A 27,425-nucleotide genomic window follows, 5' to 3' on the forward strand; every position below is an offset into this window, starting at 1 on the left:
GTTCGATTGTTGGATGTCACGTATAAGCATGTTCCGCGTGTCAACTTCTGAGTGGTCCACTTGTCCATGTCATCCATCCCGTAGGATTGACCCACTTGTTTTGACCATAACTTTTTCGTTTGAATTTCGATTTGAGTGATTTGACAAGCATTGAATTCATCTTTCCAAACCCTACCCTATGGACAATCTGAAACACTAAAATTATTAATAAATCCAGTTTGTTATCATCAAAACATTTAGTATAATTGAAGTTCATAAAACTAACAATATGCTCAAGTCGCTTTCTCTAAGGAAAAAAAAAAAGTGGGTGCAATATCTTTAGTTAAAAAGTGATATACAGTTCTTGTTCAGGACTAAAAACCATGTTTCTTATGGTTTGCAGTTGAAATGGGATGATGGGGCTGGATACATAGAAGTGAATGGAATTCAATATTTTCTTAGACAGTGTCATTGGCACTAACTTCTGAGCACACTATCAATGGCAGAAGATTTGCTTTAGAAGCTCATATGGCACCAAAGCCTATATGGAGGCCGTGTTGCTGTTATTGGAATAACATTGGACGACGTGACCATTTCTCATCTGGAGTAAGTTTCAAAACCTCTAAGCACCAACAAAATTAGATAAGTTTAAGCTTTTCTATTCTTCCTTATATAATTGAGTTTTACAATCGTTTTTTACTTAAAAACACCTCCCATTGCAAATGTGTGACTCCACACCCCACCATCCCACCATCCCTCCTCTAGTACGTTTGCTAGTCACTAATCACTCCCAAAAAAATTGGTGTGTTTTGATATTTGGGTACGGTCAAGTTTCTTTTGCTTATATCAACCAAAGCATTTAGTGTTATGTATATTTATGCAAATATGGTTTCTACTTATGGTTTCGTGTAGACCACGAATGCATTTAGAGGTGACTTTCTTTAATTTTCGTTTTTCTATTTGTAGCTTATTTAGTAATTTTCTCTTATTCATTTAGCAAACTGAACATTATTTTCTTTTTTACATATTTCACGCACCCAAAGAAATTAAAAACTATGATTGCAACTAATTTATTTATAGACTATGTTGGGTTAGTGCGTGAAACATATATATGTTAGTTAGATATACTGACATTTGATCCCTTCAAATTTATATGTTGTGGGTTGATATTTGATATTTGTATAGGATTGATATTTGTTGTAGTGAGTATATTTCACATTCTTATATGTATGCGATTATCGTTATTTTTATCTATATCATTGATTCGTCATAATGTTTTTTAAGGTAGTTGTGTGATTACATATTTCACCAATGTAATTCATGTTGGAGTTAGAAAGCAATGTGGAAGTTGATATTAATATTTTCTTAATTGCTCGTTTTATTTTGTTGATGAAGTAAGTTGTGGGAGCAACATTTGAAAAAGGTGAATGTTTAAGAAAAACTGTAATATATATAAGATTATTTTTGTACTAGTTAAAATTGTCAATATAAAGGTAATCATGACAATTAAAATTTGTCACTATAAAGATTTTTATGACATTTAAACTTGTCAATATTGACCGTTAAAACTACAACTATAAAAGTTTTTGTAACATTATAAATAATCATTATTACTATTTTCTTGACATTGTGATAAAAAAAATATTTTGTGTCAATTTTGGACTGTCGTTAAAATACATTTATGACAATCATAAATTGTCATTAAAAAAACATTTGGTGACAATTATAAACCGTAGTCATTCAATTTTCATTGATAGAAGTACCGAATTTTTATTGTTTTAGTGATAGTTATAAATTGTCATCAAATAGATTTTTGTGACATTTTAAAAATGTGATAGAAGATATATTCGTGAAAATTTATAACTGTAGTTCTAAATGTATTGATGACAATTTTCAACAACTGTCACATTCTCCTTTTCCTTCATGCCTTCATCCATGACAATTATATAACTTTGGTAAATTAAGTTAAATTGTCCTTAAAACTCATATTTCTAGTAGTGAACACTTTTCTTTTATTTTACTTTTCATTTAGAAGGGGAAGTATATTGCAAGAAAAATAGCTATCTCATAATAACTTGAAATTAAGACAGAAAATAGATATTAAAAAAATTTATCAATAAGATTCACTACTAGAATTTTGGGATTTTGTGATGGTGGTGAACAATAAAATACTGTTCAACATTGTTTAAATACGTCACGAAAGGTAAAAAACGCATTTTTTGAGGGAAAAAGCGGAGAGTTCCAGATTTTTGGCCTTTCGTGACGTTTTTTTTTCCTTCACGAAAAACTTGAGGCACGCTTTTGGCGAGAAATGACATAGTGTTCCGGATTGTTGTGTTTTCATGACGAATTTTATCCATCACGATAAGTTGACCAAAACTTATTTTTCGTGACATCTAAAAAACGTTATGAAAAACTTGAGGCGTTTTGGCAGGAAAAGACGAAGTTTTTCGGATTGGCGGCTCTTCATGAAGCGTAGAAAACGTCACGAAATATTTTTTTGTGACGTTTTAGAATCGTCACGATAGGATAAGAAGATAAGACTGGAAAACTATGTGACTCACTAAAAGTTGCTTTTTGTGATAAAGTGAGTTTTCCATGGATTTTTTTTCATCAATCCAAAAAGATTTAAATAATGCTTACATTTTCATTACAATGGATTGCAATTTGATATTGCAAATCTTAAGAAAAATAAAATGTAAATTTTTTTGAAATTTGTAATTTACAAAACTGGAGAAAAAAATAAAGAAATTAACTTATAGACATTTTAAGTTAATTTGTTGGAATTTAAATTATGAAAACATGAAACTCTAAAAGTCTAAAATTTATTCGAAATTTGCACTCAGAATATTATTTAAATATTGAGGGCCAAATAATTACAATTTTTCTGGTAATTTTACCTATATACTTAATACCCAAAATTTTCATTTTACTAAAGGTGACTCGAAAAGCTTCGGAAAATGTTGAAAACCTTTTACCTTTAATTTTTTTGTTTTTTTTATCCGTAAAAAAACTTTTAATTTTAATTGAAGGTTATTAAAAGCCTCTAAAAAAATATATAAAACCTTTCGTGGAACGCTATTAAAACCGTAAAAAAAAAATATAATACTATATTATTATTAAAAGAAATATCATTTACTTGACTTAATAAAATAAAAAAAAGAAGATAAATAACTTAAAGAAATATCATTACCCTTTCTCCTTTGTCCTAAATCTCTTTACCCTCTTTCTCCATTGTGAAGAACCACGCGCCGCCCTTCCTCCATTGTGAAGAACCACGCGCCGCCCGATCGTCCGCCACGTGAACGCTGATGTACGCTGCCGGTGAGGATCGAACACGGCTGTTGAAGATCGACGTCGTTCAGGTCGAATACCTCTGACGCTGTACACCGCCGCTGGTCGCAGGCGCTGGACGCTGTATGCTGCCAAGACATGCAGCAGATATTTATAGATGCAGATTTTGTACACTTTATGACGATTTTTTAACATCACTTGAGAGGTCACAAAAATTTCGAGATTTCATAAAACTTAAAAACATCAATATGTGTCTCGGCCATCTCCAGTAGTTCGTCTCGATCCCCACGAAGATCCAAGCTATCGTCACTTACATGTGTGAGTTAGGTGTAAGTCATTATGCTAACTCATCACTGTTGAGCTATCAAGATACATTGAGTTGAATTATTTAGTTTTAATTTTGTTCAGGTTCGTTTATGTTAATTAAATTTCTAGATTTTGAAAAAATATTTAAACAATAAAATTTGATATGAATAATAATATAGACAATTGAAAATCTTTACTTTTTACTCTTTAATTTTATCTATATATTTCAATATTCCAAAATGGTTGATAATTTTTTTTCCTTCAATCCAAAAATATTTAATTAAGACTTGGAAATTGAAAATATTGAGAGAAAAATTAGTAATTTTGTTTGAATTTATAAATTAGAAAAAAAGGAAAGAAATAGGAAATTAAAACCCTATCTTTCTCTCTCCCTTGTGTTTTCATCCCAACACGATTTCTCTCTCTATTCGACTACCTTCTCTCTCATTTCTCTCCCCATTCGCCAGCCATCACCATCTCGCTCACTCTCATTACTCAACCTGCGCCTCACACCGACAGTGCAACAACCTACTCTTGCGAGATGTGCGGTCGCACGGCTTCTCGCTCACTTGGTTGAATCTCTCTTATTCTTCTCTCAATTTGAGGTATCATGTTGCTTTTGTATTTTTAGTTGCAAATTTCGGGGATTTTTATGTTTTCCCTTTCTGATAGACCTAAGATCTTTGATGGGTTTGTGGAATATTTTGAATCTTGCTTAGTTGTTCCGTTTTATGAGTTTTTGAGCTAGTTCTTGCTTTTGCAAACATGATGTAAGATAAGGATAGTGGGTGAAAAAATAACTTCTCACAATTTTTGTTCAAAACCCATTTTGGGAATTTTGGGAATTTTTTGAGTTTTGTGAGGTCATTATCGGTGATGTATTCCAAAATTACATTTTTTGGATATGGATGCTTATAGGATTCAGATTTTAATAAACATGGACTACTCTTCTCATTGCCAATTGGTTTTGAGATGGAACCCACGAATGTTAATAGATGGAAGATGCTATACAGTCATTGTAAGTTTTTTTCTCCTTCAAGTAATCTAAATGTAAATGATAAACGATTTGGTTCAAGTGTTTTTTGTTCTTTAGTTAATTGAGAACTTGAAGCATTTAAACTGAATCTCTACAAATTTCTTTACAGATTTATACTAAGAATTGAGTAAACGCGGCATGACTGGAGGAAGATAATTTGTGGCAAGAATTTGTTGTAGTGTGTAAAGATGATTACGAATGCAAGTGAGCTTCCATCTCATAACTAAAAATAAAAGTAGTTATGTGGCCTATGGTCAACTATGTTGTATTGATGCTTTAATTTTTTATTTGTATTTTATCAGAGTTCCATGATCTTTGGATATTAAAGGCGACATGTTACAATGGTACTCTCATATATCTTTTTCTCTCAAGTTTTGCATTGTTTTTCTTTGTCCCACCTTTGAGCGAACATTGAGATCGAAATCACCAACCATTCAATAATCCACAAAAGGTTTAAATACCAATTTAAACCATGTAGTTTTGACTTTTATTTATTTTGGTTTTTTACTTTCAAAACGTTTATTTTGGTCCTTATACTTTCACCTTTGTACCAGTAAAGGTTTTTGGATAATGCTGTCAAGGTTCATGATAGCTTATGTAGTTGAATTTTCAATGCCAGATTCAGGCTTGTTGAGTTTTGGGGGTAAGGTTGCTGTCGAGTTGCTAGAAAAGTTGAGACTACCTTGTTAGTCTTTACCCTTGCACGGTAAGTTTGCTGATTTTGTGGAACATTGTGGAGGTGGCCCTTTGACAAAATTATTTGCGTTCGATAAATGTCTGTGCAAATTTTTACAGGTACTTCAATTTTGATTTGACCTTCTTAGCAATTGTTCATAGGCTCCTTCTTGTTTTGGTCTTTGCTAGATACTTATGATTTCAGAACTTTAATCGTGGGCTTTTGGTTTTTTAGGTTTTTGAGATTGAAACAGAAGTTGGACCTTATAATATTCATTTGTAATATATCAAAAGTGATTGATTTGTATTGTTTAATTTTTTTTTACTGTTAGATGTAATTGAGTTGAAATTGATTAAATTAGACAACGAGGAAGCAGTTTTTTGTTTTTTTCTTCACGTTTGATTTGTCAGCCTAAGAACACTTTTCACAAATAAATTATTTAATAACGCTCTTCTTCTAGCAGGTTTGGGACAAGCATAATCTTCTTCAAGAATAAGAGAAAGAAATAACAACTTGCAGTTTAGTCATACATTTCTTCCTTTCTTATTGTGCATTGATTACATTTTGCTTCCATATAATAATGGATAAACATGAAGCTTAGATTTATGAAGCATTCAAATTATGAACAATTTGGTGAATTTATGTTTTTGTTTCGTGAAGCAAAGTTGCTCTAACAATGGATAAATTTGGCTTAAAGAATCATTTGTGTTTGTTGTCAGGTTCTAATCACACTTGTTCGGTTGGGATCTTTGTTTGGTTGTTATGTTGGTTGTTTTATCAGATTATCGAGTAAGCTGATAAGGAAGACTATGAATGTTGATGATTTGTAGTGCTGTAAAAGATTAATGTACGTTTTCAATCATTATGATACTTCTTTAAATTTTTAAATATTATGCAATATTACTAAAGGATGTAGAAGAAGTGTACGTAGGTTGGTTTTTGTTTAATCAATTTTGTGACATTGGAATAATATTTGCAAAGAATACTATTGTGATAGGCTCCTAGTTTGTTTATTTAATAATGTTATTTACAAATGTCACGATCCTTTGCCATTTTTAACAGATAGATACTTTTTTTAGAAAGTGACTTTCTTACCTTATCTATCTTTCGTTATTCATTTATCTAACTTGGGTATTGTTTTTTCATTAGGTCTTTCACAATCCCAAAGACATCGACAATTAGGAATGCAACTAATTGATGGATGAGCTTCGTTGTCGGGGTTGGTGTGTAGGGAACATGTTTAATTCTGTAATTTTGTAATTTGTGTTTGAGAATACTAGTATATTCTAAATTAATATATTAGCTTCCGTGTTCATGTTTAATATAGTTCAACTTTGTTATCTAAATTAATATATTTGCGTGTTCGATCGACAATTTGACTATATGATATTTCTATTACGCGACATCTGCAATCAAAATTAAATAATTTTCTATGACTCTTTTTTGATCATCTCAAATGAAATCATTAGTGACGTTTGTAAACCGTCACAAAAATATTTTTGAGGACAATTATCGAGCATCACGAAATATTCTTTTTTTGACGTTTAAACAACGCCACGAAAGGATGTCACGTGACCTCTCCTCCCCTGTTCAAGGTCTTTCCGTGACCTTGTATCACCGTCACGAAATCATTTTTCATGACGTTTTATGACGTCGTGAAAGTCCGTGTCTTTCATGACGATAATTAACCGTCACGTGTGCTAATTTTTGTGATGTTTTTTAAACGTCTCGTATACCTTTCGTGATGGACGTATATCTGACGGTGTTAAAAACGTCACAAAAGATTTTTGTGACATTAAAAAAACGTCACGATAAACCGAATTTCTACTAGTGATTCACCAAAAAAAAAATCAACTAAAGTAGATAAATAACAAAAGAAACACATTACCACATCATAAGCAAAACAAACAACTCGTTTATGCAAATAAATCTTCTAGGAAACCCTATCAATCAATGAGAGCTAGAACAAATGCTATCCCATAGACTAGTGGCATGAGCGTAGTAGACATAATCGCTTTTAACAATATGTAAGATAGCTGGAGCACGACAAGAAGTAGTTCTTTTTTCTTTTTTTAAGAGAAACCGAAACCATTTCATTCAAAGAAGTATGTAAGGAACATACCTACAGAAAGAAAGCTTTTGAATTAAGAGGCAATTTGGAATTACATTCTCTCCAAATATGAAAAATAGTGGCAGCCGACTCAAGCAAAATCTTCCGTACTTTACATCTAGATGAACGACTTCTATTAATGCGACAGATCCATACTCACTGTATAGAGTCCAATAATATAATCATACCACCCCAAATAAATTTGGCTAAACATACACTAAAAAAATTATAGTTTCGAGTTCCTCTTTAGAACAAAAGAACGATCCCGGCTAATTAATGTGTCATTGACTGCAAGATATATAATTCAAAGCTTTTTTTTTTTTTTTGAAAAACTATTATTCAAAGTTCTTAATTATCAACCAATGGCTAATTAATGAGTCATTTAATCATTAATTTGACAAATCAATTTTTAAAGGATTTAATAATTGACCTGATTCATCTTATTTTAGAAAGATATGCATGAAAAGGTTTTGATGCGGTTGGTTGGTACTAAAAAAACCAAAATTTGAAAACAAGAGATTTAATGAAAATAGAGTTGTATTATTTGTTTTCAGTGTTTCAAATATATATTTAGTAGCATATTTAGAAATTGAATTTCGATTTAAAAAATTGTTCAACGTATGTTTAGTAATATATTTGTAAACCGGTAATAGTTACCAACTAAATAGTTTAATCTAAAATAATATTAACTAGTTTGTTAACATTTTTGTTATAAATGTTGTATAATTATAATTTTACAATTTTATAATATATATATATATATATATAAAAGTTTATAACATCTATTAAAGTTTTTAATCTTTTTTAATATAATTCTATTTTTTTTTTAAAGATATCGAACCATTTCATTAGAAAGTATGTGAGAACCATACAAAAGTCACAAAAGGAGAGGCTAGATGAAAGCATCCAAATTAAGAGAAATAGTGGTCATATTGTAATTACAAAAGAAATTGGATTTGAAGGACCACAATGAGGCTAAATCTTTATATCCTCCAAGTCTGAGAGCATTATTTTGAGGAATTAACAAGAGTCTATTGTTCCTTTCCAACCAAATGAACCATAAAATGGATCACACACCCTTGGATCATAGGATGTTGCGGCTCCTTGTTAATTAATTAAAGGTGGGAAGAAAGTCTCCTTAAGAAAATCCTTGATCAAGCCATGAATGGGAAGAGATAAAAATGAAACATTACAAATATAAAAATGTTGTTTTCAGAATTTCCACCGTTTAGATTAGAGAATACGGTAACAATTTTAAAAACAAATATGTAAATACTGCAAAACACATATTAATCTCAAAACGAGAAACGGAATTTGGATTGACATAGTTTCTTTTAAAATATCATTAGAAGATTTTAGCATAATGTTAGGCCATCCGAGCATCAATTTCTTGTTCGGACTCTGATTGATTATATATAAGTTGTTGTCAACATGAACATTGCTCAATAATTGTCCAAATTGTTGTACTAAAAAACATATTGCCCAATAGTAATTTGTATCTACTCTTTTTCTTTAAATTTTGATATTCAAATTCTCGTACCCACAATTTGTTACACTAAAAAAAAGCTATAAGTTAACCGTATTTAAAACTATGTTTTCTTTTTTCTTTTAAAAATATACATATTTTGAACTATGTCTCGTCTATTATAAAAAACAATAATAATAATAATAATAAAATCCTAGTTTTCTTAATTCATATTCTCCTACTTAATTTGTTTCTAAAAAGTAATTGAAAATTGTATTTCTTATAATAATGACCAGTTACGACACCTTAAGCTACAACTAGATCTGAAAGCAAGTTTTTGGATCTGGATACTGGTGATTCAGCAGTGTATGATCAGATGAAAACAAGTGATCCTGAGTTTGATATTTATGCGATAGAATTATTATAATAATTATTTTTTTAAAATATAACATGAGGGATGAGAGATCGAACTCACAACCTCTTGTTAAAAATATATGTCAATTACTGTTAAATTAGGCTTATTTTGACATTATTATAACTTATAAGTTATAAGTCATTCAATCAAAATTCACAAACCAAGTTATAGTTAATGTTTTTTTTTTAATACAAGTTAGAGTTAATGTTAATGTCACTAAACTCTTATTATGGATCGACGACTTTATGAATATATATTAAATATGAACAACCAAAGACCCTTCGCCAGCTTTTTAATTTGTTTGTAGTGTCCATTATTAATCATGTACGTGATGTGTACTTGCCAAGAATTCATTGCCTTTGATTTTTTTCCCAAACCTAACAAACTATTAAATTTCTGTCCTGACATGGTAACATTTCTTTCGACATTTATATATGTTCAAAGAGGTGAATCGATATTTCCTAAAAATAAAAAGAAAAATTGACAAAATATAATATATATATATACACACACACATGTATATATATTGTTAGCATTAACTTTTTTTTCTTATAAAACAAGTGGAGATGGAGTTTCAAACTCATGACCTCTTTGTTAGAGATAGGTGTCTTAATCATTTGAGCTATGCTCGGTTTGGCATTAATAAATTTTAACTTATTTAAAAAGAGTGTGAAATATTTATTTGTTAATTTAAATATTTGTTACATTTTTTCCATTTAATGGGGAGGAAACGACAATGCAGAGGTTCAAACATAGGATCTCTCCCTCCTCCTCCTCCTCCATACCATCTGAAGAATGAATATTACATCACTTAACCAAAAAGCTTAAATTAATGAGTTGGGTAAATTTTTAATATTTTCATAAAATTGAGACGTGGACATTTAAAACTTTAAATATAACATATGAAAATGGTGGAAAAGACTCCTAAGCTTAAGATTTGTATAAATAGTGGTTCTCAAACCTCCATATGCCACAATTAGCTTGCATTAGATTAGTTATAGAAAGAAATAATTAAGAAGAAATCAAAGTTTTTTAAGATGAAGAGGAAGTTCTCTTTCCATCGGGCGTTGTTTTTCTCGTTCTTCTGTGCCTTTTGTTTCGTTTCGTGGCCTGTGTTGTCTCAAGAAGTCGGTAGGAAACTATTGATTAGTCATGTCTATTGCTTCGATTTAAGTTGTGTTCATTTCTTTTATTTCAGTATCGTTGGATAACGATTTCGTTTTTTAATTTGAAAATTTTTGCTTCTTTCTTCTATAATTTTCTTCATCTTTGTCTTTCATCCTTTTAAAAACATACTTTTTGATTTTAAGAATATCTTAAACATAAATTACCAATTAAAGAAATTGAGAACAAATAAACATATTTTTTTAGAAAGACCAACACCTGAATGATTAGAAATGTAAGCCAACGTAAGAAAGCAATCAAATTGATTAGTTAGTTTCACCAAATAAATGTTGATGGATTGCTTTTAATTTTAAATTAAAAAAATCTGAGTATTTCGATTATTTATTTATAATTATTATCTCTTTTTTTAATACAACCAATTGGAGATATCACGGTTCAAACTTCTGAACTCAAATAAAAGAAGTATATGTCAATTACCGTCGAGCTATATTCATATTAACTGAGTATTTCGATTACTATGAGTTTTTAGTTGGTTTTTTTTAACTATTTAGCATTGTCTTTGACTAGTTCCATTGTTTTTTCTTTTCTTTCTTTCTTCTTGTTTTCGGACCTCCCATTAGAGAGAGGTAAGTAATGCATGGGCTAGTTGAGTCAACGTTCACGTCCGTAACTAGTTACGATTACGTTTTAAAAAATTCCAATTATATTAACTGTTCTCATTTTATTTTAAATCACACAATAATGAGAGGTATAGTATTTTTTTTTAGTATAAAATTGACTTGTTTTAATGTTCATTCAGACAATGAGAGAGAGTTTGATTATGACGAAGATGGAATGAAAGGACCTGCCGGTTGGGGAGATCTTAAACAAGAATGGCATAACTGTAAAAATGGATCCATGCAATCTCCTATTGATCTTTTGAACAAGAGAGTTCGAATTGTACCCCATTTTCGAGACCTCAAAATCTACTATAAGCCTTCCAATGCAACACTCAAAAACAGAGGCCATGATATAATGGTATACATAGGCATATAATTCCCCGCTATTTATTACCTAAGTTTCATTCATATAACAATATTCATACGACGTTTTCATATCCCACATTGACTATAGGGAAGGGAGTGATTCATGGACAATTATCTCCTTTTGGTGAAACCAAAAGCAAAACCGTGAGACTTTAGTTTTTTTTTTTTTTAGTATAACTTTGTGAGGGTTGTAATTCGAACTCACGACCTTTTGGTTAGAGATAGGTTCTTTAACCAATTGAGCTAAGATTTGTACAATATCTTTAGTTAAAAAGTGATATATAGTCGTTCTTGTTCGGGACTAAATTATATTTATCCTATGTTTTTTATGGTGTGCAGCTGAAATGGGATGATGGAGCTGGACATATCGAAGTGAATGGAACTCAATATTTTCTTAAACAGTGCCATTGGCACTCACCTTCTGAGCACACTATCAATGGCAGAATATTTGCTTTAGAAGCTCATTTGGTGCACCAAAGTCTATCTGGAGGTGTTGCTGTTATTGGAATTGTCTATGACACTGGAAAACCTGACTATTTCTTGTCCACAGTAAGTATCAAATTCAAAACCTCTCAACACAAACAAAATTAGGGTTTTGTTTTTAATAGTTTCAATAACACCCTAAAGTTTCAAGAATTTTATTTTTACCTTTAAAACTTCAAAACTTGTTTCAAAACTACCGTTGCGGCAACTCTTTCTTTAAAATGAAGACGAAAAAGTTGTGTAGTAGTGACTTGTAAAATATAAGACTTAAAGGGAATAAATTCAAACCATAGTGGTCACCTACCTAAGATTTAATATCCTACAAGTTACCTTGTCAACCAAATGTAGTAGGGTCAGGCGGTTGGCCCATGGTTAGTCGAGGTGCACGCAAGCTAACCCAAACACACGGATTTCAAAAAATAGTAATAATAAAAAATAAATAGTGGTATGTGATCAACAAAATTATTTAAAAAAGAGCATGTCTATTTTCTCTTGCAAAATTAAATGTTTATATAAATACGATATTACCATTCAAGTATGGGTAAAGATTCAAAACTTCGATCTTTTAAGAGGAGTTAATCTTTACTAGGTATAATAAAATACAATTAATACGCTCTAAATTTAAAACTTTTTCCTCACCATTTGTTTATCTCTTTTTTTTTTTTGTTAGATAAAGGAACATTTGGAAGAAATTTCAGATACGAACAAAGAAAGGTATTGAATGTAATTGATCCATCATTGTTAAAGATGCAAAGAGGTCTGTATTATAGGTATATGGGCTCTCTTACGATTCCTCCATGTACTCAAAATGTGATTTGGACTATTGTCAGAAAGGTATTTTTCACTTAAATTAAACCTCTATATCTTATTCATTTGCTTTCCTAATTAATTATTCTCAAAATTATATTTTTGCTTTGGGTTTTAAATTTTAATTTCCATTTTGCGTTTTTTAGGTTTGGACTGTTGCACCCAAACAAGTGGAGTTGCTTCGTGTTGCTGTTCACGATGTAAGTGCAAAAGTTATCTAAGAGCCCGTTTGATGAGGCTTTTACTTTATTAGTTTGAGGTAGTTAAAAATCTAACATAATTAAGATAAAATATTACAAAAATAATAGCTAAAAATAATTACAAATATCACAATATGTAAATCAATTATTACAGGGATGTTAATAGTTTATATGATTATAACTAATCATATCTGAGTTAATCACATAGGTATGTGACTAAGTTACTTTGAGAAAAACAAAAATAAAAAAAAAGATGTTTTTTTAATACAATAAACGGAGGTGTGGATTCAAACTCATGACCTCTAGATTAAATACAAGTGTCAATTATCGTTGAGTTAAGTTTATGTTGGAATTAAAAAATAAAATAAAATTTTAGTTAAGCCATAAAATTATTTTTTAAAATATGTTATGCTTTTTAAGTATTAACTAACTTTATATATTTGCCAACATGAGCTTCATCTGTCTCTAACAAAGAAGTCATGAGTTCGAATCTCACACTGATGACTCACATTATTTATATTTACTTTCGATTTTTCTTTTTGAAAATTATACTTATTTACTATTTTTTTTAAAGTCTTCTTTCAAAATCATACTTAAGAGCTAAAATATGTAGTTTCAAGGACCCTTTTTTTCCAAAATTTGGTTAAAATTTTAAATTTATTTTCAAATAGTGAAAAATGAAGCAAAGAAAATATAAGTATGAGTAGATATTATAAGATTGGTTATAAAGATTAAAAAAAAAAAAAGGTAAACAAAAAATATATATTATCATCAAAAAGGTACAAGTGATTAATTATATTTATCTCAGGTCTTGGTACGTAAATTATATTGTTTAGTTAATTAAATATTTTTTCTAGTTCAACTTATAGAGTGGAGATTCAGATTTCTCATATTTTGATCGATTATATATGTCTAAACTAATCGAATCATTGCTCAGTTGATGTTTTTAAACTATATTTAAAAGACCATGTATGAGTTAGAGATATAATCTTTCTTACTTACCATAGTAATTATCTCAGTGTTGTTGTGCCTACATATGCTATTTATTTTTGTTTATACTTTAAAATAAAATTTGTTTATATACACAGGATTCAAACACTAATGCCAGACCTTTACAGCCTCTCAACAATCGAGAGATTAAACTTCAATTTAAATCACGCGAGGAGGATAATTGATGGTCCTATACACATATTTCTTCAAAGTTTTCTGTTTCGAATATCATGGCTATTATGCATGTTTTTACTTTATCTTTGTTAGATATGTTATGATATTTATATGGTACTCAATAATTAAAAAAGTGTTGTAATAAAAGCATTAATTGTATGTGTTTATTATGAAATGGTTATTGTACTCTAAGGTATACACTTCTCCATTCATTCTCTTTTTTCAGTGCTCTCAAATCATTCTTCAATCTTGAAACATATATTAAGATGTTGGTGACATATTCAAGTTTCAAGGGAGCATGTTCGATCTATATCTCGGATCCTAGACCGTGTCGTTTCAATTCCACTTATGATGAAACGTAGATGTATTCTGCTTGAGCGATGATTTTTCTATCTGCAATGGTGATCCTAGAGTACAATCATGATGTTGAAAGTATAATATATTCCTACAAGCATACCCTATTAAGAAAATTGGTGACTTGATGATATGAGTGACCGAAGCCTCGCAGTTGTTTATGTCAAAATTCTTGATTTTTTATGTAGTTATAATAATTTCATTTGTTTGTTGATCGCAGTGCCAATATTTTTCTCTCTTTCTTTTTTTTTTTTTTTTGCGATACTTGGATTGATTTCATGTGATGCAAGTGACGTTCTAAAATTCTACTACATTGAATAATAGTATTAGTCAATCAATTATCAAATGAGAAAATTATTTTAAAGAATGAGTTTATACCTAGATTATTAGATGTTTTTTTTTTGTTTTTTTTTCTTTTATAATTAATGTATTTTTTATTTAAAATGTTTGGTGGAAAATCGATAATTTATATATCATAATTACAAACTTATCTTATTTTTTGAAAATAATATCATGTCTTACAAAATTTTTAATTAATTATAAATAGTAAATTAATTACTAATCAATTATCAATATAATATAATCGGTAAGTAATCTAGAAAGTTAGAATACATTTTTTTTTTCATTTCACTCACCTAGAAGTTAAAAGAATTTTCAGATAGTAAGTATAATTATAATATGAAATCAAATAATTAAAATAATTTTTCTTTATTGAAGTTGAAAATTTTAATATATGACATTAAAAAATTATGTTGGAAAAATCTTTATAATTTTGATTGGAAAAAAAATGTGTAGTTAAAAAAATAAAGAGCCTAGATTAGATAAAAGAATTTTTTTCAAAATGAGAATATAAAAAATTGTTATATTAAAAATAAAATAATGTAACTTAAACTTATTTATGAAAAGTTTGGAATGTCAAAAAATTTATAATTTTTTCATTCACTCCCACTATAAAAGTTGTGCGTTCAATTTATTTCCAATTTGAAAGTTTTATGTTAATAAAAATAAGAAAATAATTAAGAAATTTAATAATAATAAACAAGAAAATAGTTCAAAAATGTGAAACAAGTTAATACATAAACTAATTTAAAATTTAATAAGATATCGTATTGATGGTGGATTTGATTCATATTGTATAGTTAGATATCATTTTAAAAAAGAAAAAGAATTCAGTAAATAAAAAAATTTTAAAGCACATGTTAATTTAGTTAAATAATTATTTTGTAATAAATAAAATCAATATTTTTATTAGGTGCATTGACGTGATATTGAACTAGTTGTCATAAATTGCATAAAATTAATTGTTAGAATTTATTGTGACTTTTAATTCCTACTTTTTCGTTCAATTACTTGATAATTATTTGGGTGGTAAAATTAATTACGGTACTTGCATCTCTACTTGAGATAAAATTATTTATCTGTAAAAAGTTTACTTATTTATTTAAATTGGGTTTATCGTATTAAAAAGTTTATTAAAGTTTTGTTTAACCCTATTCCCCCTCTAGGGTTGTCATACCGATCCAACACGTCTCCCTAGACGAGAGAAACACTGTCAGCATCCAATGTAGAGCCCTTTGACAAACCGACTCTGTTAGGACAATCTTTCTTCATATGCTCAGACTGTTTGCATCCCCAGCATCAAGCTTTCTTGTGCACGAAGTTTTTCTTCTTCTTCCAATTTCTAGCTACCAGTGATGAATCTTCATGTGAAGTACACCCTTCACTTTTCAGCGTTCTTTCCTCTTACAACAATTTACTAGGAGCCTCAGCAAAATTCACAGTATCCTTATCATGCATCAAGATCGGCTTCATGTGTTCATAAGAAGGTGGAAGTGACAAGATGAGTCTGAATATCTTATCTTCGTCATCTATCTTCACTTCAATTGCCTCGATCCAGCTCAAATATGATGCTATTGAGCTTACTCAGATGATCTCAAATTTTCGTATCTTACTTCATTCGTAGCGTGTAAAATTGCTTCTTTATGTACAATTGATTTGAGATATCATTTGCCTGATACAACTCTTCGAGCTTCTCCCAAAGTTATTTTGCTATCAAAATTGCATTCACAGAAATATTCTTAACTAAACTTTTTTGTATCACGCTTGCAACCCTCCAATTCATTGTACATCCTTGGTGTCAAAAAATCTTTTTAATTTAAAGAAAACAATAAAAAAAGAAACACAATAATTAACGTCTTTCCCCGATCCCAATTACACGAGACACTCTCTCAAAGCAAATATCACTCAGTTAAACTCCTTTTATAGTAATTGGAACACATCCCCTTCTTGTACTTTTTCAATGTGGGACAACTCTTCCAACACTTGGAGCACACTTCATCTTTGTACTCTTCCGACGTGGGACAACTTCCATATTTTGCTAAAACTCAATAGTTAGAACTCAAGTAGAGAGCAAAGCAAAAAGAATAAAAGGACAATAATCTCAATGATAAACTTGAGAGTGTGTGTCAAATCCTCACAAAATTTGTGTAGGGAACATTGCAGCTTACCATAATTATGGTTGTTTTTTTTTTCCTTATATATGAAAGGAGAGAATTGTGGAGAATGATGGACAGCCAATTGGGGGTGTGAAGACCCGTCTCAATGTTTCGTGTCATTCCCTACTAGCGCAAAGTGGTGCGGTGGCGGCAGACAGACGCCCACTAGGTGAGTTTTGTTAGTACCTCTAATCGTGTTGGGGGCATCCATACGGTGCACTCAGCTTCCCTTTCTGTCATTACGCTCCGCATCATTCTTTCAATGTGCTCGGCATTGTCCTGATGTGTTTGTCCACTTTGTGGGTGGAGGAGGGCCCGACATGTTTCCTTAATGAATCTACAACGTGAAGCCTAGTGGCGCTTTTCCTCAATATATTAGTGATTTTTTTTCAATTTTTTACGATACTATATAAATGTCGACTTATCCCTCAGGTCAACATCAAACCCATAGACGCGGGAATTTAATGTCCTATCCTAACACGAGTTTTAATCTTTTTTTTCTTTTTTTTTTTTTTTTTGGTATTTAAAGATTTTCCAACCAAACCTACGTCTACCTTTCCAAAGGAGAAATAAACAAATAAGTGATTGAAATTGTGGGATCCATATTATATAAATTTCTTTTGAATAAGATATTTGAAAGACTGATTCAAATGTTTTCTGTCAACAACTCTTTTCTTTTCGTTTTTCTTTTTCTTTTTCTTTTTCGCAAAGGAACAACTCTTTGCTTGGATAAGCTAGAGTTACACCATATCTATCCAAAGTTTAAGTCGTGTCCCTACCTACTTTTAAATTAATATAATCAAAGAAAATCTCAAACTTTTAAGTTCTTAAAAATTTTGGACAATAATCAAATCATAACAATGGATTGATTTCAACTCAAAGAAATCGAAATTAAAGCTTTTTTTTTTGTGTCTAGAGTTATTAAACCCTTAACCTCCCCTTCTAACTAAGATTGTTATAATTAGACATTAATAATTGCAATACTACCGAGTACCAAAATCCATTGTCGATTTTCTTTTTCTTTTTATAAGAAACGGAGATGTACTAATCACAAAATGAAGAAACGAACACCTACAAATAGATGGGAGAAATTCATTGTAATTGGTTCTTAAGGAAAGACGTTTTTTTTTATTAGCTACATATAATTAAAAAATATAACATACGGGAAAAAATTATTAAAAAATAAGAATTAGTACAAACACTACAAATTGGGATGGGCAAGGGCAGCTTAAATAATAGCATATATATTCATGCAAAATATTCTATGAAGTAAATCTAAACCTAATATCACTTCGGGTCAATTTTCACTTTCTTTAGGTCTTTGGAGTTGCATGGTTCGATTGTAAATTGGTTGCAATGGCCTCGCATTAGTATCTGAGTCCTGCATTCACATGTAAAAATTAATATATAAATAATATATAAAATAAATTGATCCAAACACTTACGAATATCAATAATATATATATATAATCCACCTCAGTTTTGATGAGGTTCAGACCATATTCTATTTATATATATATCCACCTTAGTTTCGATAAGGTTTAGACCATATTCTATTTTTAGTTTTTTTGTCTTTTAAAATTACGATCATTCACTGAAAAGAAAATTTTGGATGGTAATCTACTCCTCAAAATATCTTATTTTAAATTTTGGAGTGAATTTTTAAAACAAAAGAATTGAGTTTTAAGCAAAGCAAGCATAGCTCAACAGTATTTGACATACATCTCCAACATGAGGTTGTGAATTCGATTCCCCACCCTCACATGTTCTACTAAAAAAATTTTTGAATTAAAAATATTTTTTTAAAATAATTATTCTGAGAATTAAAAAATGTAACAAGATAGCTGAAATATACAGCAAAAATAAATTAAGGTCTAAGATCTAAAAGTAATATGAATATCAAGCAATACCTTTTAAGTAATCATCACTATGATAAATTATGTTTAAGATGAAGGCATTTTCATTATTATATATATATATATATAGTTCTAATTAATTACTTACATCATGAACAGCCACTCGAAGTGATTTCACTTGTTCTTCTGTAACAGTTCTCACCTGGTGAATCAAGATCAATTTAGTAAGTAATTATTTGCATGCTTCATACCTATCATAGACTCGTGGAGTATAAGTAGATGAGTTATAATAATAAGTTAAAAACGACAACTGCTGCGTCAAAAATATTTAGTAAAATTATCAAAATAGAAATCATATTTAGTTTTTTCAAAATTGTAGTTTTATAAAAAAGAAAATGGAAGTCCAATTTTAAAATAACTTTACTCAAATAATATTTATTTATAATATATCTTTAATATGTCTTACTACTAATATATGTACGTAATATACTACTGATATGAGTGTCTGATATACTTGCAATATATATGTGATATACATCTGATATACTACATATGAGTGTCTAATATATAACTAAGTGAAAATTTTTGCTATATTTAAAAATTTAAAAAACATGTGATATATTTTGAAATACATAAAAGATTTTCAATTTCTCTGAGTTAAAATGTTATTTGTAACAAAAAGTTAAAACTTCATTTGATAATAATTTTAATTTAAAAAAGTAAGTCTTTTTAATTACTCCAAATTTCTTTGTTTTATTTTTTTTCCTTTTATAAATATTACCTTTTTACTTTTCCAGATTTTGATTAAGATTTCGAAATAGAGGGAATACAAAAATACTACAAAAAGTTATAAAAATGACATAAATGGCAAACTTATACAATGTGATGAGACCAACCAAAAGTCACTTTTGTTACATTTTTTTAAAAAAATAAAAATAATGATACTTTTACAAGTACATATATTTTTTATATCATTTAGTATATTTTCCCTTAAATGCAGGGTGTAACAAAATAAATAAATTGTGAATAAATGAAGCTTAATATTATAAAAATAAAATGGAAACTATTTTTTTTTTAATACAACAATTTGGAGATATGTAGGATGGCGAGGCAAAGAGTACATGCTAATTATCACTGAGCTATACTTAGTAACTAAATAGTTATTAAAGAGAGTCAATGTTTTAAATTTACCTTTCCACCCTCTCATATGAGATTGATTATTAATTTTTAGGAACGCAGGTAAAGTACTAATATGAAATAGAGAAAAGAAATTAAATATTGCACGGGTTCGATCTATGAAGGTTCGGTCGATTCGAGCATAACTTATGACACCTATTAACATTGTAAAGGTCGATGGTATGATCTCCCACCACACAACCCTTTGACTAAATAAATATATATCGAAGTTCTTAAACTGCGTTACTAGAGAAACATACCTCATATATCATTGTCCAAATTACATTTTCAGTGCATGGAGGAACCGTAAGAGATCCAATATATCTGTAATATTGTTTGCTGCCTATCTTTAGCAGAGTTGGATCAATTATTCCAATCGCTCTCTCTTCTTCATGAGTGTCAGATATAACTTCTAAATGATCTTTCATCTAACCGAACAAATTAAAATTAATTAAAATCATGTGAATTGAATTGAAACCATTAGATCATTAACAGGTCATTATGAATTGAATTAAATTAAACTCACAGTTGATAAGAAATAATCAGGCTCCCCAATCTGATACAAGATTCCAATTGCAGAAATGATGCCAGTTGAGCTTTCATGGACCAAATGAGCTTCAAGATCAAAGTTTTTGCCATCAATGGTGTGCTCAGAAGGTGAATGCCAATGACATTGTTTTAGTTTATATTGAGTTCCATTCATTTCCATGTATCCACCTCCATCTACCCATTTCATCTGCAAATCTCATCCACACAAAATTAAAATGTCTATATATATGGTAAATCCAATCATTCAAATAAATTTTCAATACTTTCCTGATATTAATTTGATTTATGTGATCCAAGTGACAGAGAAAAAGATTGACATTATTTTGGGTATTAATAAATGATTTAGGATGTCCCCAAGGGACGGTCTGTTGACAAGGTCACGAGGCCTTGTCGGTATCACCAACTATCAGGGGTCTTGTGTTCTAACATTGAATGAGTTTAATATCAAAAATTCTTGATGTCTTCTGAGTTCGGACCTTGAGAAGGGCGCAAATGTCACCGATTATAAGGTTAAAGCTAAAGAGCTATTGATTTCGGGTCATAAAAAAGTTAATAATAGTAATAATGATTTAAGATAGCTTGGAAAAAGATTAATTACCATAATATCATGGCCTCTATTCTTGATAGTGGCATTGGAGGGTATGTAGTTTGTTTTGAGGTCTCCCAAATGGGAAATAACTTCAACTCTTTGATGATATAAATCTATTGGAGATTGCATCGATCCAGCCTTGCATTTGTGCCATTCTGCTTTAAGCTCTCCCCAATGAGATGGTCCTTTCTCCCCATCTCTCTCATAATCAAACTCTCTTTCATCATCTGCATATAATCAATCATAAACATATCAAAAACATGATCATCATGAAGAAGAAAGGGCTAAATGCATGGTTTAGGGCTAAAAAATTTTAAAATTCATGAATTAGGCCAACCTAATAGAGGGAAAACGATTTTTTTTGTCAACTCCTTATAAATAAATTAGCTGGCCTACTTCCTTCTCAACTCACAACGTATCATTTTATCTAAGTTTATAGTCGAATCGTACCTCGCATTCGCGCACAAAATAAGCTAAAATGAACGTACAATGAGGACTAAATTTAAAAAATATTCAAATTTTAGGGACTAAAACACATATTTAACAGGAAAAAAAACACCCAGTTTGTAATTTGAATCTCTCACCAACTTCTTGGGATGCTGCCTTAAATGAAAGCAAAAGAATGCAAAAGAAGAAAGAGCACAAGAGCTTCCCCATCTCCTAATTATCTGATCTCTCTGATCTATCTCTAATATAATTTGTGTGATATTTATTTAATACGATTATTGTTTGAGGAGGTTTATATTATGGTATATATTTATAACTTGAAGTTATAATGTGAATGGAAGAAACCGAAGCTTCTGATTTTCTTCAACTACTGTGCTTTCCAGCGAACAAGTTTGAAAATATTGGGAAGAAAAGATGAACTTTTCGACACAGAAGAATAAAAGGGCATTAATTTATAATCATTGAGTATTAAAAGCAAAAAAGAAGTCCAAATTCAGGTGGTTTCCGTTTCAATATTGTTTCCATGTTTATTAAGTCCACCATCAAGAAATTTTTTTGTATTATTAAACTAATTATATTGGAGAGATTATATTAATCTTTATTAATATTTGGTGTTGAAAATAAAACCAAGTTGCTTATCAAAAGAAAAAAATAATAAAAAAGATTGGACTGTTGTTGGAGATGTTGAAATATTTGGTTATGTACCAAACAAGAAATTGACCTTATTAAAAAAATATTAAAAAAAAAAGACCAAATCTTCGAACCATCTTTAGTTTGGTCAAATAAATTTGCCGTTTAATGTTGTCTTTGAAACTCTAATTAATGGAGTTGGTTTTATACTACTATTTAGGAAATAAATGGTACCATATATTTATAATTTTATCCTCCATCTTTTAATTATTTAAATACTTTGACAACTCTTTTTTCTAAAAAAATTTATTAATAAATTGGAAATAGAATTTGAAACTAAATTTAAAACATTTGAGATAAAAATTTTAAAAAATAAAAATAAAAAAACAACTTAGTTTGGAGAAAATTTGAAACCAACTAAATTAATACATAAAGTGCCCCTACCAACTATGTGAGTGAGCTTCAAGTTTTTTATCCCTGTTTTAAAAGTTTCAATTCAACTCCCAATGATTTTAATTCATTATGCCAAAATTGTTATTGTCTTTTGAAATAAATTAAATAGGTTAAAAAACTATTTTGGTATTTTCAACTTTGTTTATTTGGGTTGTCGTACTTTCAATATATTAGTTTTAATCCTTGTACTTTTAATTTTTGTTCATTTTAATCTCTATAATTTCAAAATATTTGTTTTAGTCCATGCACTTTTAAAACATGACAATTTTTATCCATTAATTTTATTTTTAATCTCATTTTTTCTATTACACGATTTCAACACGACACTACGTTAAATATATTTTCCTGAAAGGTAAAAAATACCTTATACTAAAGGGTTTTTACTGTGTATAGAATTTGTGTTAAAACTTTTCAAATATAGACTAAAATGATCACCTTTTAAAAGTATATGGATCAAAATGAACAATACATGGATTAAAATGAACCCAAATTACAAGTAGAACAACGTAAACATTTTGAAAATATATAAACTAAAATGAACCAAAATGTTAAAAGTATAAGGATCAAAATGAACATTTTAAAAGTAAAAGTAACTAAAATAAACTAATTAGATTGAAAGTACAAAAATCAAAATAGTATTTGTTAAGAGGGACGGACTAGAACATAACTCAATGAGTCTAAAGACATTATTTATCTTAAAAAAATTGTTTTTTTTTTTTTTCTGTTTGGAACGTGGGGATGGGAAGAGTCCTAAGAAGATGTGGTTCTAATTGACTAAAAAGATACGATAAAAAATAAAATAATCGGCAGCAGCCATATATTTCATATATATATGGAGTACGAAAGAAGTTTGACTTCCAATTTTTCATTTCTCAGACAACAAAAGTTTCCTGAAATATGAATGTTGGAGCTAGAGATAATATATGTCATAATGAAATGACATTAATTATATTTAATATATATGGATTCAACAATTTCAACCCTCCTTTTTAGGCCACTTTGGCATAATGAAATAATACATATTCAAGTTTTTATTGACTAATTATGTCATTGCAAATGCATAATGACATGTTCGTAGCTTCTTTCTGTCTTATATTTTCTCTGTTTTAAAAACTTGTTTAGGGGATTCAACATTCTAGAAGTAGGTTTTAAATTTTTAGCTACATAGTTTTCACTAGGAAAAAAAAAGAAAAAAGATTAAAATAATATTTTGATTCATGTTCTTTATTCATTTTAGTCTCTATACTTTTAAAATGTTCATTTTTATCCCTACATTTTCAACTCTGGTTCATTTTAGTACATGTACTTTCAAAATATTCGTTTCTTGGTCCCTATACTTTTAAAAAGTAACCATTTTGTTTCCTTAATTTTATTTTAATATATTTTTTCTATCACAATTTCAATACGACACTGTGCTTAATATATTTCTTAAAATGTAACAATTACTTTATATTAAAAAATTTTTAAATGTGTAGAATTTGTATTACAATTTTATAAATATTGACTAAAATGATCACCTTTAGAGTACAGAGAACCAAAATTTACATTTTGAAAGTACAGGGACTAAAATGAACCAAAGTTAAAAGTATAGGTATCAAAATGAAAATGTTAAAAGTATAAGGACCAAAAATAGAATTTTTAATTAAAAAAAAAAAGAAAAAATAAAACCTTCAATTACAAGTTAAGTCTTTGAACTTTTCCTGTCTAATAGATTTATTGATCTTTTTATGTCTAATATAGGCCTTTGAAAGTTTAATTTTGTGTATGATATAAGTTTTTAATTAACCTATTCAATATTTTTAACCACGAGATTATTAGATACAAAATTGAAAGGTCCAGATCTTTTTAAACATGTAGCTTAGGAACATATTAGATATTTTTTAAAGTTTATAAAACCTTCTAGATATAAAATATGAAAGTTTATGTGCCTATTATATACTCGTTAATTTCTAATGAGAACTATTAGAAAAAATCTAAACTGAATAGTTTTGTGATTTGACAAAACAAATATTAAGAAATTAAATGAGGGTTGTTTGGGATGATTTGGTTTCTTTTAATATTGTTTTTGTTTTCCAAATTATCTTTGTGAATTGTATGGAATGAGTAATAAAAATGAATGTTGGTGTTGCATATTCAACTTTACAAATCTATGAGTTTGGTGTTGCATATCTTCTTTTTCCTTAAAATTACTAGGTGACATAACATATGTGAAAAGAATACACTAAAGAAAACAATATAATTGCTTAATAGAAAATTTTTCAAAAGAGTTTCCAAAATAACCCACTTTTTTATAGTTTTTGAAAATTAGTTAGGATATTTTAAAACAAGCTTTTAAAAAACAGGTTACCTAATAAAAAATAAAAGTTGTTATAAACAAATATGATAATTTGGAAACAACAAAAACAAACGAAATCAAGCTAATAAGTTATATCAAATTGAGTCTTTAGCAATTGTAAATAGGAAATTTTAAGGAAGTAACTTCTATTTTTAAATATTTATAAATATGTATTTTTATAAACCTAATCTCATACATATTGCATTTGATTAAAAGTAATAATGTCAAAATAGAAGATTTAAAAATATTAATTATTGATTGACTTCATGATTAGTAAAAACTTTTTTCTTTAACGATGGTTGATTTCCTAGGATATATTCACGATTAACTTAAATATTGATTGAATAATCATAAAAATAACTAATAATTGATAAGTTTTCTCTACTTTCGCTACATTTTATCTCAATTATTTTTTACTTTATTCCTTTTGTGATGTTCGAAACCTCAAATATAATATATGTATAACTGCACCCTTGAAATATATAACTCTACTTATTTATATACATTCAATACATCCCGTTAAAGATCCCACCTTGAAAAGATAAGAGGCCTAACACAGGTCTATAATAGACTTGAACTACTTCTTTCATTGCTAACTGATTTTGAAAATGAAATTCGACCGATGAGTCAAAAAGAACCACTAATTAGTTTCAAGATGGAACCTATTTATATTTAACTCCATCACATTTGATAATATTTGTTATAGAGGAGTAGTCCATGTCTATTATAAACCATTGTTAAGTCCCTTCTTTTATCAATGTGGGATCCTTAAAATAACGTGTCCAAAAAAAATCTAATAATATTTATTTTGTGGATTTTTGCTAAATCGTAAAAAGTTGGTGACATTTTTTAACATCAAGCATTTATATTACGTTTGGTATGATGATCTTTCAATGTGAAAAAAGTTTATCAAAAGGGTTTGATTTGATCAAATCTTAAAGGTAAACCGTTCATTTTCAATTACAATAACTCTATATGCACATATGAACTCTTGACTCGAAATCGATGTAAAAGAAAAGTGGTGGGTGATGGTAGCTGGTAGATTTAAAAAAAAACAAAACTATTCTTACCAACCATTTCCACTGGGATTTGATGGAACACTTTACCTCGATTTTATTGGCAAGTATATTCATAGTTTAGATGTAATTAATTATAATGCTTTCAGATGGTACCAAACTAGTTTTTAAAGAAATTCTACCTCCATCGATCATATTAGGGTATGTTTAGGAGTGATAGTAGAATTAGTAATTTTGGAAAACTAGATTTTGAGTACAATTTATTTTCCAAAATCACCCTGCAAGTTATACCTTAAAAATCAATTTAAAATGATTTTAAGTTTTCTTAAAATCAATTTTCTAACATGCCAAACATCTTTGACATTAGTCGAGGTGCGCGTAAGCTGGCTTGGACACTCACGGATGTAAAAAAAAATTTATTCAGAAAGTTAACTTCTCTCTCTCTCCTTTATCTTCAGGTTTACATTGAAGGAGAAACCCTGTACTTGGGGATAGTTCATATTGTTAAGTTTATCTACAGACACATATGTTATCAAAATAGTTGTTGGATTCAACATTTTGGGAGATTAACATGGCTTCGGATGTCAGAACTGATGATTAATGGGAAGGAAAGTGATTTTAGCCAGCTAAAATCACGCTCAAACACATTCTTAGTTTACTTAGTATTGTACCATCCATAGCAGTCATATCAGTTCTACCAACCTATTGATCTTATGCACAACTCGATTAATCTCATGGAACAACGTCTGATCCTACTACATTTATCGAGATAGATAAAAAATATATTTCTAGGTAGGTTAAGATCCTCTATTAATCATTTGGATTTTTTAAATAATCTAACTTTACTTCAAAAAAATTACAAATAATTTTTGTCAAAAAAAGTTACCAAATAATTTAAAATAAAATTTAGTTGAAAACACGAGCCCAATAATCTTTAATAACATTTATTTGGAAAATTAAATTTTTTTAAAATAATTTAAAGATGGCTTCCCAATATGTGCCGAAGTTCCACTCCAACATCGAATCCAAGCTCGATTAAGACTTTGATCCAATAAGCCCATTTCATGTGTAGGCCATGAGGAGATGTCAGCAGCCTATTAATCAACTTGGCTCAAATAATACTTTAACCTTGTTCGGCTCACATCTATCAAATTTTGGCAAGATCTGTGGGGCAACACCACACGGCAAGATATGCGGCGCAACACCCACGACGCATAATTCACAACGAACAAAGGTCGAGATAATGTAGTCGTAGGAGAGTTGTCACTATTAGAGGACGTTGTGGGACGTCTCGAACAGAGGGCACCAACTTAGTGAAAGGAGGAGATAATAAGGTGTCTAGGTTTTTTATTTTACAAAGAAGAAAATAGGGATGTAAAAAGGTGATAAATTTGTATATACCAGTATATATTATAAAACTTATTGGGATATATTATTATC

The 27,425-nt window shown here is 29.2% G+C and overlaps 1 protein-coding gene, 1 long non-coding RNA gene and 1 pseudogene across 9 annotated transcripts; 2 read left to right on the plus strand and 1 right to left on the minus strand.

Moving 5' to 3' along the window:
- The first annotated feature begins 3,961 nt into the window (after positions 1-3,961).
- On the plus strand, positions 3,962-6,613 carry LOC111020538 (uncharacterized). 7 transcript variants are annotated; one of them, XR_015789653.1, is made up of 5 exons: positions 3,962-4,184; positions 4,725-4,819; positions 4,918-4,959; positions 5,235-5,410; positions 5,755-6,430. It is a non-coding gene; the product is annotated as an uncharacterized LOC111020538 (long non-coding RNA). The 7 variants fall into 7 exon arrangements; XR_015789651.1 differs by adding an exon at positions 6,441-6,613 and having other exon boundaries at positions 4,725-5,410; positions 5,755-6,138; XR_015789656.1 differs by adding an exon at positions 6,441-6,613 and having other exon boundaries at positions 4,725-5,410; positions 5,755-5,809.
- Positions 6,614-10,276: 3,663 nt separating this feature from the next.
- LOC148212452 (alpha carbonic anhydrase 7-like) lies at positions 10,277-14,277 on the plus strand (annotated as a pseudogene). The gene is made up of 6 exons (XR_015789836.1): positions 10,277-10,412; positions 11,206-11,423; positions 11,771-11,980; positions 12,585-12,748; positions 12,868-12,921; positions 14,010-14,277. The product of XR_015789836.1 is annotated as an alpha carbonic anhydrase 7-like (transcript).
- Positions 14,278-18,151: 3,874 nt separating this feature from the next.
- LOC111020526 (alpha carbonic anhydrase 7-like) lies at positions 18,152-21,824 on the minus strand. Its single transcript, XM_022297221.2, has 6 exons — positions 21,689-21,824; positions 21,114-21,331; positions 20,493-20,702; positions 20,227-20,394; positions 18,939-18,992; positions 18,152-18,315 (listed from the first exon to the last, which is right to left on the minus strand). The coding sequence occupies exons 1-6, from the start codon at positions 21,759-21,761 to the stop codon at positions 18,232-18,234; spliced, it is 807 nt and encodes a 268-aa protein (XP_022152913.1). The 5' UTR covers positions 21,762-21,824; the 3' UTR covers positions 18,152-18,231.
- Between the last annotated feature and the right edge of the window lie 5,601 nt (positions 21,825-27,425).

Source organism: Momordica charantia (genome assembly GCF_013281855.1).
Source record: "Momordica charantia cultivar OHB3-1 chromosome 3 unlocalized genomic scaffold, Mcharantia_2.0 BLBB01000003.1, whole genome shotgun sequence".
NCBI classification, from domain to species: domain Eukaryota; kingdom Viridiplantae; phylum Streptophyta; class Magnoliopsida; order Cucurbitales; family Cucurbitaceae; genus Momordica; species Momordica charantia.